This window comes from Diadema antillarum, unplaced genomic scaffold (genome assembly GCF_040938485.1).
Source record: "Diadema antillarum isolate AM-2024a unplaced genomic scaffold, OU_Dant_1.0 scf00000145, whole genome shotgun sequence".
Taxonomy (NCBI): domain Eukaryota; kingdom Metazoa; phylum Echinodermata; class Echinoidea; order Diadematoida; family Diadematidae; genus Diadema; species Diadema antillarum.
The window spans coordinates 885,548-901,821 of NW_027271034.1; the positions used below are offsets into that span (position 1 = coordinate 885,548).

Consider the following 16,274-nt stretch of genomic DNA (forward strand, 5'->3'; position numbering starts at 1 on the left):
AGGGCCCCCTAGGGGCCCTCAAGTGGGACATGGTGCCCATTTGAAGGAATTGAGATTCTATCCCCCTAGGGATGCTACCTGCTAAGTTTGGTCAAAATTCATCATGAGGTTTTCAAGAAGAAGATGAACATGTACAATTCAGGCCCCATTACAACTGTAGTGTAGGACTTCTCTCCATCCCCTCTCCTGGGTCCCAAGGGGGGGGGGGGGGGTGGGTACCCCTGATTCTGCCAATTCCATGGATAAACTTGAAACTACAGTCATCAATGTACTAACTCATAGTGTTATCTAAGCCCTATCACTTCTAGTTCTAGAAGATTTTTAAAGATTCCTTAATTTTAGGGGGTTTGGGTCCCCCTGGGGGGCCCTCCAGGTGGGCCATGGTGCCCATTTGAACAAATTGAGATCCTATCCCCCTAGGGATGCTACCTACCAAGTTTGGTGAAAATCAGACATGGGGATATCAAAGTGAAGATGAAAATGTACAATTTAGGCCCCATTAGGACCCCTCCCCATCTCCCTCCCCTGGGTCCCAAGGGGGGGGGGGGGGCACCCCTGATTCCCTCATGAACAAACTTGAAACTACAGTCATCAATGTACTAACTCATAGTATTATCTAAGCTCTATCACTTCTGGTTCTAGAGAAGAAGATTTTTAAAGATTCCTTAATTTTAGGGTGTTTGGGCCCCCCTGGGGCCCCCCAGGTGGGCCATGGTGCCCATTTGAACAAATTGAGATCCTATCCCCCTAGGGATGCTACCTGCCAAGTTTGGTGAAAATCGGTCATGGGGTTCTCAAGAAGAAGATGAAAATGTAAAAAGTTTACGCACGACGGACGACGGACGACGGACGACGCACGACGCACGACACACGACGCACGACGGACGCCGGACGAAGAGCGATCGCAATAGCTCACTTGAGCCTTCGGCTCAGGTGAGCTAAAAAGTGCCATAAAAACTTAACATTGGGCCCTTAAAGTTCGTTGACACCTGCCTGTGACCTTTCACCTTGTGGTGACCATCCACTCCCCAAGGGACATCTACCATCCAAGTTTGGTCACAAACGGACCTATGGATCAAAAGTTATGACCCATAATAGAAACGCGCCATAAAAATTAACATTGGGCTCTAAAAGTTTGTTGACCCATGCTTGTGACCATTGACCTTGTGGTGACCATCCACTCCCCAAGGGACATCTACCATCCAAGTTTAGTCACAAATGGAGTTATGGATCAAAAGTTATGACCCATAATAGAAACGTGCCATAAAAACTTAACATTGGGCTCTAAAAGTTCATTGACCCCTGCCTGTGAGCCTTGACCTTGAGGTGACCTTCATATATAATAAAATGTGAAACTTTGTATGACCCCTCTTCCCTCGAAGTTTGATTGCAATTGAAGACCAGAGTAAAGAGTTATTGAAGTTTTTGTAGCGTTACGGACAGACGACGGAGGGACGGACGGACGGCGCAGGCGATCCCTTAGTCTCCCCTCACCTCCGGTGGGCTTGACAAAAACAAAACAAAAAAACAAACACCATACCATCTTAACATGAATGCGGATATCTGAATGTCATCAACCACACTAAAAATCAAACTACTGACTGGACTTGTGATGAGCGATAAAAGGCATGTTTGATATGTTTTTTAAAAATTTAACATATATTTTCTGCTAAAATTAAAAATAAAGTGGGACATGACTCTTAAGAAAGTGAGACAGCAGTTTTGAATTGGGTGTCATCAAATTTACATAAGAAAGGAGTTAAAAATTCATGATTCTGCAAAGTAATTTCTTTTTAAAAGCCCTATGCACAAGGGTTAAAACGTTTAAAGGGACAAACGTCAACACGATATTTGAGCCAGTGATCAGAAAAGATCTGTCAGATGAATACCTAACCCTGGCATGAGCCACAGAAAAGAGATAGAGCATGGAGGATTTCCCTACAGGACGCTGGTTTGGACTTCCGACAGAAAGAAATACTGAACTGAGTGGAGGGAGGGATCAAAACTAAGTCTACAAATAAGCTTATACAATCTTCACAAAAGGGATCATGGGATCTTTGTCTAGTTGTGTTCTCTATCCTTCTTCTTTACAAATCTATCACCCAGCTGATTTTTCATGGACTACATTATGAGGAGAAATAGTCATAGAATCATGAACTGGTAGAGAAATAACTACATAATCTATGAATAATCAGTTTTGCATGCATTCTAGTAAATTAGGTCCAAGACATATGATCGCAAAGGTGAGCAAAATAGGTGGTGCACTCTACAAGACACATGACTAAATCATAGCCTGCATAGAACAAACAAGAGCTAACTCACTGCCTAGAAGTAAGGCATGCTGCAAAACAATTTCGATGACACACAAACTCTGTATAAATACACCAACGCACACCACAGTCACGTTCTAGATGGAAACAGAGATTCCACTCCTTCAAACATGAGTCTGGAAGCCTTAGAAATGCCAAAATAATCCAAAATAAATGCACCATTTCATGAACACAAGTGTTTGAATGCAATTCATAAAATCAATTGAAACTATGTCAGCGGCAGCAGCAAAAGAACAATTTTCATTCTGAAAACAAAAATTACTCAGTGCAAGACAAATGGCATATTTCAAACTCTGCAGAGCTGCAGCCAAGACAACACACACACACACACACACACACACACACACACACACACACACACACAAACACACACACTTGCTCCTACATGACTTGAATTCATTCATTGACAGTTGTGCAAATATGGCGTTAATACAAGTATATATGCTCCTTATCTCCTCACTGTATTCATATTGTTGTCTTCTAGACAAGCTGCCCCTGAGGTACATGGTATGCTTGTTAGCCTGCAGCTCTGAGCATATTCACATCAAATTAATATCATCATTATCATATTTTTTTTCTTTTTGAAACAGATGCATGAATATTCACATGATTGTAACTCGACTATACCACACTGATGCACCAGGATATCCAGGGATAGTCCCGACTGCACTCTGACTACTGAAGACATAAGGGGAATATTCTATTCAGCAACATTTCACTATCCAGTCTTGTCGTTAACACTCAATCCACATGTACATTCTCTCACAATTGGCATTTTACGACGGCATCTATTATCATCACTAGCATTACATTCACAAGACCAGCCAGGTTTCTTTGTGGCATTTGGGAGCTGTCATGAAAAATGGAACCATGTTGAATGTAGTCTGACTTTGTTGTCTTTTGATGACATACATCGACTCACAACTGCACAACTGTTCCAAGCATTAACTCCTGCATCGCTTCTAATCCCACCTTCTACATGCTACCAATAACCAGACTGATTCCACCACAGCACACTGGACATGGAGTCTGCACCTTTTCAAGTAATCACTGTACTCTACCACAAAAATGACCCTTCATATACATTTAAATGAAGTTCATTAACCTTCATACTTGACACTGACCTCTAAACCTCCTTGCACACTGGAAAAATTTGACCATCTATTTGCATCTAATCGACCAAATTGCATTCCCACTAGACTAGGGATTCTGGCATTTGTATGGGGAAAGGCATAAAAATGAAGCCACTGATGATCCTACATTTGCTTTCTAGTAACTAATGATATGACACAGAAAAAAAGCTGCTGAAAACTGCTGATGCGATAATAGCGGGCAAGTGGAGTAAAACCGAGTCCAAAGGAGCCACTGGAAAAAGTGAAAAGTGTATGTCTAACTTTATATGTTTGCCATTTTGCCTCTGATGAAGATAAAGGCGCTAGGATCAAAAGCTTGGGCCAACTTTGACTTAATATCAAATCTGATTTCTGTCAAGACAACCCTGTACAAATACGACTCTGACTTGTCAACAGAGTCATTTGGGGAATGCTGAACAACAACTAAAATCAAAATGGAATATTCAACATCACTTTCTCTTTACTGTTATAAAGCATATCAACCTTTTGGCCATTGCCACAAAATCACTGTCATCAATTCCCTGTTTCTAGGACTCCTGTTGTCCATCTTCTGGTTTGTGATGCACTATAGCATTACTGCTGCTGTGCAAACTTGCTCGTGCAACAGTACCTGAGGGTCTGCTTGATACTGTAGTACATGCTTTTGCCATTCTGAGTTAGTTACTCTCATGCTATGATAACACTGACACAGATGACTAGGAATGGGGCTGAAATATCTGGCAGCTCGTGTCTGATCAAACTTTCCTGCTTGATTATGAAATGATGCCATATGCTTACAAGGAATAAGATGATTAAAGATAATGTACTCATATACCCTATATTATATAAATCATACAACTGATTGATCAAGGACGTACAAGGAATGACTAGAACTGCTTTCATCTGACTTTTTTGTAAGATAATGATTGTCATGCTTCTAAACTTCAACACCCAATGCAGCTCCCCCTCAGTAAGGTTTACTGTCACGTAAAAAAAATAAAATAAAATAAATTCAAAAAATTAAAAGCTCCCAACAAGGATATGGGCATATAGAATGAAGACATGATTTACATCGATTTTCCCTTCATTCACTAAAAACTACAAGTATGTAATCTTGAGTTTTCTAGTACATGTATTATCACTAAGGCTTTGGTCATTCTGCAATATTATTCAAAATCCTTCCAGCACGTATATGATGTTTTCCCTGGGAAATCATGACGTACAAAGGGGAATGTTGAAAAGGTATAGGGCTGTTTAAAGTGCATGATATTGAATACTAAAATTCTTATTAAGAATAGAGTTACAAAAATTGGTCTACTCTTATATCCATATATCAAAATCATTTGTAAAGGGTATGCATTCTCTGTACTTTCTTTTCTCTCCCTCTCTCTTTCTCTCTCTCTCTTTCATTCTCTCTCTCTTGCTTACTATGTTAAAGATAGATACTGGAATCAAAAAGCATTGATTTGGCCTCAGTACTGATTGAAAAAAAGAAAGAAAAAAAGAACAGCTCTTGATCAGTATTGAATACATCGAGTACTGATGGCGGTGAATCATTTTCACTAGAATACTATACTGTGCAATACATTGGCATTTACTAACACACTAGCTGCATATAACAATTTTCACTACTCATTAGGAACAATAACAAAAACAAACTCGTTTTCATGACACAATGCAGCACCTTTGTAGTGATTCTCGTAATGCAGGTTAAAAAAAAAAAGAGAGAACAAATCAAACAAACCAAAAAAGCAATGTCACAAAGTTCAGCGACTGAATGGGACTTCTCGTATGAGAAATACCACTCGCATTTAAGCAACTGTTGAACTAGAAGGCTTTTACACACACCATGTTTTAAGACTCTGGGAACAAGAAATAAGATGGCAGCACCAAATGAAACACAAATTGTTACAGAGAGCAGATTTTGAATGCTGGCATCTTATCAAATGCTTCGATGTTCCTTACCAAAAGGTCTCCCATCCCATTGAAGGAGTGTGTCATGTTCTAAGATGTGTATCTTTGCAGCACTACACTACTATTACTATTACACAAAAGTTAAAGCCTTAATCATAAGAACTCTTGGATGAGTGCATTGATCGACGCCTTAGCCTCCGCTTTTGAGGGTGGGGCCTGCTTGACCGGAAGGGTGCGAGTCGGGTCTCTCTTTTGACCCTCAGTCTCCTGGTCCAGCAGGGAGGCGTTGACCACCTGGTGTTGGAGCTGCTGCTGCTGGAGCTGCTGCTGGTGATGTAGGGATGTTGGCTGGTGGTGATGGTAGCTGTGCACTGACTGCTGCTGGTGTTGTGAGTGTGGTTGGTGTTGTGAGTGTGGCTGGTGTTGTGGGTGCTGTTGGTGTGGCTGCTGGAGGTGATGCTGGTACAACTGCAGCTGCTGCTGGGTCTGAGGCTGGGACAGGGAGTGGTGGAAAGGGATGTGGTGCGGTGTGGTGGTAGACAGTGGCGGAGAAGTGGCACCAGATGTGTTGCTGCTGCTGTAGCTGCTGTAACTGGCTGTGGAGGAGTCGGCATGGTAACTGTGACGTGGTGTGGTGTTTGCTGATGAAGAGACTCTTCCTGCAAATTAAAATGTAAGTGAATTGTAATTAAAAACCAGTGCCACATAAAGCAGTGAAGCTCTACACACAGGCAAACAGCTGTCAAGTCCAACATGAAAAATAATAAATTCCATACCATATAAACATACAAAACTTTGCATATTGAACAGATATTATGATACATTATGATGATAACATCCAATACAGCAAATGAAAATTTAAAGTCACTGAACAGTTTAATCATTTCAATTTCCTTTTCCTCACACAAGTGTAATCCATTGGTTTTATCAGGAAAATCAGGTTGCATAAATATCATGCATACTGACATTGGATTACATGCAGTTTGATATTGTACCATATCGCACAATTCAGATGTAGAACATGCTACTTTTCACGGACATTTATGGACAAGTTTGCAAGCTCCACATCGAATTTTATCACAAATAGCAACTCATCCCCTCTGCAAAGAAGCAATGTGACTGTATACATGTCATCATGGGGTAAATAAAGGGGTGCACAATCATGAAAACACTTAGGCAAGCTCTGTGTGAAGGTCACTGTTTTCTCACAAAAGGCAGTAAGTATGGAGTTTGTCCATTTCCACATGAAACACAAATCACTGTCTTGTGAAGTTAATACGAAACATACTGTGGGTTAAAACTTAAGGTGATACATGTCAGCATCTAAAATATTTGCATATCTGCACATTCAATCACATTAATAATATCAAGTGTATACCACTGTAGTAATAACGTCCAGTGTTAGTCTTCCATGTGGCATGACTATACTGCAATATACAGAATATATAATTGTGGTATTCCATGTGATTGAGAATGTCATCATACACTAAAAACACCTGATTTTATAACATCCTGAAATCATGTTATAGTATGAATTCAAATGTATAGAATGTTGGAAATAAACGGCAAAAATGCCTTAGCAATTATTCATATGCACCCAATATTGGTATATCAATGAAAAATAAAGGGGGGAAAAAAAAAACCCTCCTCCACCATCATTGCCAAAACATGGAAGCTCAGCTAATGCATATCTGAAAATGACTTACATGATTTTGTTAGAAGTAGAAATAAATAAATAGAGAGGAAGAGAGAAAGAGAGTCTGTGCATGTGTTCCCTTATAAATCCCTTATATTCATATCTATGGTGGTAGTTCTGATATCACACTGCATACATTGATCAGCATGTTTTTGAAATTACATAAGGGGGGAAAAAAACTCTTGAAGTACACTTATGTTACTACAACTCTTTGGTAGGGTGTCACAACACAAATCATTGGGAACATGCATGATATCTTTAATGACCAACTCACTTGCAAGCCATCGTCATTTGACTCAAAATGCCCAAACTGAATTGATACTGAGTAAGAGGCAGGTTGCATTGCGACAAGCGTGCTCTTTCCTTCTACTGTCCCTACTTGTGTTTGCACTGCTGCGACACACTGACAGTGTCATGTATTACACTGATGATATCAAGGAAGTAACAACTAACAATGGCCCGAATTCACGAAGGTGGTACAATCTTGTCCATGGCTTAAACCATGGACAAAGACCATGGGGCGCGAAGTGTTGCATGGAATATTTCATTACGCAAATCAGTCATTTCATCGACAAAATGATTATTTTGTAATGAAATGACTACATTTTGTAACGAAATTACCATTTCGTCGATGAAACAATAATTCCGTCAACAAAATGGTCATTATGTTGACAAAATGACTGATTTCGTAATGAAATATTCCATGCAACACCTGGTGCCCGATGGTCTTTGTCCATGGTTTAAACCATGGACAAGATTGTACCACCTTTGTGAATTCGGGCCAATGAGGTCCTAACTCTATGTCACCTTGAAGGCACAGCAGTCAGGTACGGGACAAGACGCAGCAGGGAATGTATTCGCACTTTCAAAATTCCAATCAAGTTGTGAGATACAAAATATAAGTTTACACGGATTATGCAAAGTATCTTTTTAGCCGTGGTTCCATTGTTGATACACACTGACTCAAAATATAACGCACAAACTACAAGAGTAATCTATCATGATAATTAACAATGTCTCCCACAAGGCCAGTATTTGTTGTTGAATTCTCTGGGTACCAAACATATACTGTATACGCCATATATTTTGTGAGTCTAAATTTTCGCGAATTGGGAATTCCTGACGATTTTGCGAGTGGTTAAATTCGCGATCGTGGAGTTTTAATTTCGCAACAATAAAAACCTCGTGAAATATTTGGAGTATACAGTAACTGTCTCTCTATCAAAAAAGAAGATTAACACTTTAAGGTAAATGACCTTGAAGATGGGAGTTTAATAAAATGACCCAGCCCTGCCCTAGAAATAGCAATACCTTGAAAATTAATCACTAAGCTGTGTTTCTGTTAGCACAAACAGCACTCTTCATTTGGGTATCCAGTAATACACACAGCAAAGCCAGAACACAAAAAAGATGACAACAAAATGAAAATCAAGTGTATGGAATGCTGAGGAGACGAGGAAAGACAAGAATTAATATAATAAGCAGAGGAGGTATAGACAAAAAACAGAAATATTATGGAAAGCTATGTGTAATACCACTGAGAATGCTGTGAAAAATGAATGGGAATGGTGGGTGGTGCAAAGCATGACACACAAACCGTGAAGATGAATATGACAACCAAACACCCCAATGCTCTTTGTGTGGTAATTCCCTTCACACTGCAGATGTAAGGACTGGCACAACATCTTTTCTTTATTATTATTTCTTGTTATCATGCTTTCAGTGTGGCTGCTGTTTTTGTGCTAAAGCCCCTTAGAATTTGATCAAAGTGCAAATATCAGAAGCTTTGATATATGCACAGCAACACCATTTCACAGGAAAAATCCTTTTCCTTCTCCAAAATATTCAAACACCTACCCTTAATCTTTTTCAAAGCCATGCATTACCCTTATGCACAGAAAACGCTAATATATTGAGAGTCTGCAAAACCTGTCCAGCTTATCACTGTTTAGAAAATATTTTGCCTAAAAAAACAAAAAGAATCCATCCTGAATTTCATATATACTGTATACAAACTAGTCTTTGCAGTGCTTTTATTTTCATAATTTTTGACCAATATTCCTGAAATTAGCAACTTTAAAAAGTATTGCCTCCTGTACCACAAATGTGGTGTTTATTGTCTCCAAGGTAAGAAATCTGTAACTTTTCTTTTAACTAAGAGTAATACTTACTTCTCCTCTGTCACTGTGATTCTCAATTGTGAATTCAAACACTTACAGTATTGTCTCAAAAGTCCCAGGTAATCAAATTTTACACACACAAAATATATGGTGTATACAGTATTTCATGAGTGACTTCAAGATGTAAACTTCTGTACAACTCTAGAACAGTTCTTCAAATTATGCAACTACAAGCAGGTACCGTATGTTAGAGCTTTTGTATAATTTAGGAGAAACCACATCCTAAAATTGTTGACAAGATCTACTATTAAGAATTATCTGACAGTATTGATCTTACAAATTATACAGGTGACAATATGAATACTCATCATATGAGTAAATATCATAGTCACGATATATGGTCCCATAAACTCAAATCTCTGTTTACAGCACACTGAACACATAGCCCAAAGCAAGTTTTCTTGTGTTAGATCACCTTTGGATGTTGTACCAAAACTTATAGTTAAGGGAACTGCATAATCAGTCACTATGAAACAACAAACAGTTTCAAAGCGAACTTCTTGTCTAATTTCAGTCTGAATGCTACATTTCAGCAAGGGAAAGATCCACAAAACACAGCAATGTGTAATGAAAGTTTGAATATAGTATAATGAGAAACATCTAAACAAATTACACTATAGAGGGTGCTTGCCATCTTATATCTTTTCCGGTGTGACTGACTCTTATTCTTCACTAAGCCTATTTAGGAATCTCACACAGATCTAATTACAATATTATTTTATATTTTGCCTTACACAATTGCTGACATAACCTGTGAACTAATACGAACGACTAGAGGAGAGAGGTAATTTATGAACCTTATTGCTGACAACCATTCACACTGAATTACTTTGTTCCCAGTAACAGATATCACTCTCATCTACTTGCTGCTTTACTTGGGCAGTTTCAATCAGTTTTGTTGCCTTTGGCTTATTTCTAGCAGTAAACAAACTACATCTGTAAATTGTTATCCCCCAGATTTAGATAAAAACTTTTTGTTTGAACATGTTTGCTGTTGCTCACTATAAGCATTCCAATGAAATAACTGAAATTTGCATGCCTTGAACTCAGAAGCATAATGTGCAGTATATCATACACCAAATGCAAACTGAAATGAGGGATCTACGTATATATAAATGAATAAATATATATATAGCTGTGACTGTGCATGAAATGAAACCATTGAACTGTGTAACTTAAAAGCCATTTTGGGGTGTTGTTTCTTTTCTTAACAAAAATCAAATCATTCCTCTTTTTTTTTGAGATAAAATATGTGAGTGTCTTTGAAAGCTAAAGGTTGTGCACTGGGTAGAGAAAATGGAACAAGAATCAATTCAAAACAGTCTGGCACATCCACATTCTGTGCATTTTTTCGAGGTTAAAAAGAAAATAAGGAAACCTAAAAATTCAGAAAAGGAGGGAAACTGTTCCTGTTCTCTATTTTCTCTTCTTTAGGGGGTGGTTTTGTTTGTGGAAAACTCACGATGAGGTGATTCGTTTGCAGACTGGTTCTGTGGCGTGAGGTATACTCTGGAGTGAGGGCGGGGTCGGGCGCAGATGTCGAGTGAGGAGGGTCTCTCCATCAGCGTGTCTCCCACTGCACGACAGAGACAACACACACGCACACACGTCAGGACTCGGGCCACGCCATGTGGTGCTCATGATGGCTGAGCGCCCCTTGAAATAGGTCGCTCCCTTATGCTTGAGGTCTTGTCGGGGTACGACAGACTGTTGTATGTCATATTCAGTCATTGTCTTTCTGACCATTTAATACCAATGCACCAGTGGCATAACAAACTCATAGGTGATGTTTCTTGGGTCACATACCAGTAACTAGGGATTTCTTCACCTGCTTTTTCCATTCTGGTGGTTTACTATCCAATCATAATTACTATCCTTTGGCAAATGGTAATGGTGATGAAAATACACTACCACCAGAACATTATGACAAGATGATTAAAGTAACATATCAACTACCTTTGTACATGCTTCTAAATACCACAAGGAATATGACCTGTGTCATATCAAATTTCAAAGAAGCACATACAGTTATGATCCCACCCAAACTTTAAACTCAGTAGTCCTTGATTCCATAAGCCATTTTACCTGCACAAAGTTCTCTGTTTATGCCCTTTAAGAAGTCCTCTTCCCTACCTAATGTAGGTCCTTCCCTCCCCTCTCTGTCTGGGGTAGGTATCAGTGATCTGTCAACACATTTAGTGCATGGAGTGCCTCGGAGGAAAAACACCTTTCACTAGTTTCCATCTTAACAAGGTGGAACAATGAAATGATGACTGTGGTACTACTATGTTCACACAATGTTTGGGGCAATGCTGTGTAATGGAGGCTAATGAATGCCAATTGTGGATGATTTACCATCGATGTGCATGTCTCACACACACACAAGAGGAGATGGAGCTAGTTTAATCTACTGTCACACTACAGGCTGAAATGACAAACCACTCAAAATCTGGCCAGGGTTATCAACATGCTACACTGTCTAGGCATGCCTCAAAGATATGAATAAAATCTGTAAAAATGAAGACATATGGCTAACTGTTAAATTTCTAGGACTTGATAGAATGGACCCTATCCTATTAATGCACTTGTAAAAACAGCTAAAATTACAATTACCCTTTTCTATTCTTTCCAATGCATAACTGAGATCACTTTGTCAGAAATTAAAATGTTTTTCTTTCCAATAAAACAGCAAACACTTTTAGTTCTACCCCTAGTAATAAGTTATCAAAATGTTCCCTCTTTTGTCCCTACCTATACAGAAGTCATAGCTATTGTTGACAGCTTTTTCTTAATGGGCAGCTCATATGGTGTCTCATAAATTGAAGGGTCATATGTCAGGTGATAATCTCAGTAATGTGAGAGGTTGTGTGCTTTTCTAATATTTTTTTCCCAGATATTTGTTTTCATTCATGGTTGATATCAAAGAGTAAAGACAATGCCTGTAGAGTGCTGAAGGTAAAAATCCTGTCTCACTGCTCTACAGCATCAGCACCGATGATGCCTTCAATACCTGTTCAGCATTGACATCTTCCATGTAAGTTAGGATGAGGATGTGAACACTGAAACATATACTGGCTGACACAATCACTGAAATGATTCATGAATGACTTGCCCCACCCTGGCAGACTGTCTGAATTTGATGCCAACAAATCTGCCTGGCTAGTGAGGAACATATTGAGATGATATCCACTGGACACAATACACCTGAATATGGTCAGAAAAGCGTTTCACATTCTCGGGTAAGGATAAAACTAACTTTCCATCACTTCATATTTCTACCTGAATTGTGGTGTGATGTAAGCATTCAATTGAAAATAAATACAGGAATGCATCAACATGAAGAAAAGGCTGTTGAACAGTGGGAAAAGACAGATTGAATCTCTTCCTCACTTGAATGAAAGCTTCTTGATATCAAAGAACTATATCTGCTGTAATCAAAGTTAACACAGCTGAATATTTGAGAAATACCTAATGTACAGGAATTCCTATGCTAGTAGGGCTCCTCAACATGAGACTAACATGATAGGAAAAATTGCTTTCCACTACAGAACATTCAACGTTCTAGAATTTCTCCACGAAAGAAAAATTGTATTTCAAAGCTTTCTTACATACCCACAACCCTTAGACCCGACACTCATCGGGGTGGGGCCACTGACATAAAGCACTTACCAAAGCTGGTCCGGCGTGGGGGCACCATGGGTGCATTGCGGAATGGTGAGGACAGGTCTGACCCGGGGCTGCTTGCACTGTCCCAGCGCGTGTTGGAGGCACAGGACGGCGTAGAGCTATCCGACGGGGTTCTAGTCCTTCGCATACTACTCAGATTATCATCGGCAGAGGCCGTACGCCGGTGCGTGCGCACCGAGGGGGAGGGTTGATGGTTGTTGGGCAGGGAGTCTCTGTGGTCCATGAATGCTGGGTTCTGCTTCACAGTCAGGTGGGTCTGGAGAGGTAAGTGGTGGTTACCATTGTTTGTGTCATCCCACACGCTGGTGGAGGCAGGGGCCGCTACCCAGTTCTTGGTCAGGTTCGACGTCGAGCTGATGGAGATGTAGTCCTCATCCTCCAGGCCGTTGATCTCGTTTTCGCTCGTCTGCGTGCTCACCTCGTCCAGGGACGACTGCTTGGCGTACTCCTTCCTCCGCTGCTCCAGCTCACCACTCTGGTAGATGGCCAGGTTGGTTGTGCGCACGTCGTAGCCCAGGGCAACAGAGGCCAGGATGGCTGCCGCCCCATAGAGTCCCATTTCAGCCATGCCAGGTTTGCTGGGTTTGCGTCTCAGTGAATCACGCTTTGCATCGTGGTTTTCTTCTGCCCCGGGATCCAGCTGGGGGCCCACATCCGGCCAGTAGGGTTTGGGGTTGGCCAGGCTTACTTGCCAGTTCCCATCTAGTAACAGATAGATAACATATACAAATACATGTACATCATATTACAAAGGGACAAAATTTATGCCAGACTTTCCCACCCGCAAAAAATATTTGACAAATTGATTGCACTTAAAATTATGAGTGGTGTTGACAATGTCACAATAAATGACTTTGAAACTGCTCCCCCTCATAAAGATCCTTAGAGACATATAAGGGTCACCAACCTTTTCCCTCATGAGATATGGAAGTAAAATCTAATACAGTACAGCTGCTGTTCACCAACAGGCTGAAAATGAAGAAAGACTAATCTTTCCTTGTATTATTATGCTACTGACATTGCTATGTGATCCTCCTGTTCCATAAGAGTTGAAGAAAATTTCCTGCAACATTCTGGAGTCATTCTGTGTCTAGTGCATCACTGCCAATGAGAACAACCATACCACAGAACATGCCCTCATCCAATATTCTTGGAAATGTTTTTCATCAATAGTAAATTCCTTTCAGCTCACATCACACATGTGACAATTACTTGATTAAACAAAAGGAAAGGTTTCATTTTGCAAAACATTAAATGCACCCAGGGAAATCATAATGCAGATGTCATAAAGGAGAGTTTTTTAAATATATATATAAATAAAACTGCATCTGGAAATGAGTTTTCAAGTCATCCTCAGATCCTGTGATGAACTCAGTTCAGGCTCATTTTTTGTTCACGTTATTACTCGAACCCTCAGGAATAGAAGAGTATGTATATATAGCAAAATATGTAGAGTATATGGCCACAATATTGCAAGATCCACACCCAATAACATGATACATGATTTGGTAGAAAATTGTTAAAAGACCTAATCTTATCATCATTCCATATGGACAAGATGAAGGGAAATTAAGGTCTAGATATGACTGTAATGACACTAATATGTGTGCTGAGACTTCTCTTTACCACTACTGACTATTCTTATCCCTCTTCCTGCAATTTTTGTTCCCCCCCCCCCAAAAAAAAAAAAAAAAAAAAATACTGAGGGAAAAATAACAGGCATTTCCATGTTATAATGATATAATTTATTGGGGTGATCGATCATTTCTATATGCTGATCCATTCCTGAGGAATAAACTCCCCAAAATACTCCTAATCTGTCCTCTCTTAGTAGCTTTGAGATTTCACTACAAACCTTTTTATTTAGATAAGCATTCATGTAACTATTTCCTTCATCCCTTTTCTCATATCTCTCTTCATAGATATTTTCTTTTTGCCTTTCTGTGCACCATAAGCATCTTCTCATGAAGGATACCTGCACATTACAAATATCATTATTATTGTTGTTATTATCATTATTATTATTATTATTATTATTATTATTGTTATTATCATCATCATTATTATCATCATCATCATTATTATTGCTATTATTATTATTATTATTATTATTATTATTATTATTGTTGTTGTTGTCGTTGTTATTATCATTATCATCATCATTATTATCATCAACATCATCATCATTATTATTGCTATTATTATTATTATCATTATTAATGTGGGTCCGCATTTGGGACCATGAATACTCTACCAAGCATAGGTGACAACGGAGACATTGTGTGGATAAGATTGGGGGCACTGGTGAACTTCTTGGCTGTGGCCTCAGACAAGGTGTGCGGTCTGAACGTCTTCTGTCTCTGCTTCCGCTGCATTGTGCTTGGTCCCCACGTCTTGCCCTTGGGTTGACCTTTTGGAACTATGTCACCAAACAGTGGCAACCATGAAAGAAAGGTACATTTATCGATGATTAGCTATTTCAACAGTAGCCATTTGAAATGTAAGTATTAAAACAAATTATGCGAAAGAAACTCTCCTTCCTGTTTGGTGGTCACTCATTTCCAAATATCCACTTGGATGTATTTTTTACATGACAGATGTATTGATTATGGTGGAAAGTACTATCAATGTTATCAATGTTGTATTGCTGTGATTAACTGGCTACATCTTGTATGGTACCACATTCTGTTTTGATTGTATCAAATACACAAAAGAAAAATGGTTCACATTATTTAAAGAAACAGACATACAAATAGTGACATTTCTAGATGCAGTTTCTGTAATGTAGGGGCAGTGATTTTCCGTTTCAAAAAATTGCCTTTTCCGTTTCAGAAAATCATGAATTCCGTTTCAACATGGTGAAAAAACGGAAATTCCGTCTTCCCATATGAATTGTACATACAAAAAATGCAAATTTCGTTTACATGTATTTGCATGCAAAAATGAACAAAAATTAAAAGATTGCTATTTGAAGTTTGTGTACCTGTGTAATTGTGTATACATTCATACATGTTACGCATATTGTATACCTGATGATTTCCAACCTCTGTACATACCACACACCCATGAAGACAAATGAAATGAAACATCAGTATGACAATTTATTTATTTCGACTGTCAAAACATGCACAGGGCTGTCACTAAACTTTTTTCCTTGGTTGCCATCCGGGCAACCTATAGAGTTTTTTAGGTTGCCAAATGGCGGTTTAACAAATAGGTTGCCACAGTGATAATGTTCGAAGAGTATTGCATAATGTGTAAATCTGCAAGGTTAATTATGGCGATGATAAAGAGGGCTGTTTACACTGCTGTTTACACGACTGTTTACACTGCTGTCTACAAATTAGAAAAAAAT

At 39.2% G+C, this 16,274-nt stretch overlaps 1 protein-coding gene across 1 annotated transcript in view; it reads right to left on the reverse strand.

Annotated features, from left to right (window-relative positions):
• Positions 1 to 5,335: 5,335 nt before the first annotated feature.
• The window catches only part of LOC139721542 (mitogen-activated protein kinase kinase kinase 11-like), a 73,564-nt gene continuing 62,625 nt past the window's right edge, over positions 5,336 to 16,274 (reverse strand). Inside the window, exons 7-10 of the mRNA XM_071632857.1 lie at positions 15,174 to 15,338; positions 12,902 to 13,621; positions 10,695 to 10,808; positions 5,336 to 6,015 (exon numbers count right to left, since the gene is read on the reverse strand). Of these exons, the coding sequence (XP_071488958.1) occupies positions 5,510 to 6,015; positions 10,695 to 10,808; positions 12,902 to 13,621; positions 15,174 to 15,338 (1,505 nt within the window). The 3' untranslated portion in view covers positions 5,336 to 5,509. The remainder of the gene's footprint in view (positions 6,016 to 10,694; positions 10,809 to 12,901; positions 13,622 to 15,173; positions 15,339 to 16,274) is intronic.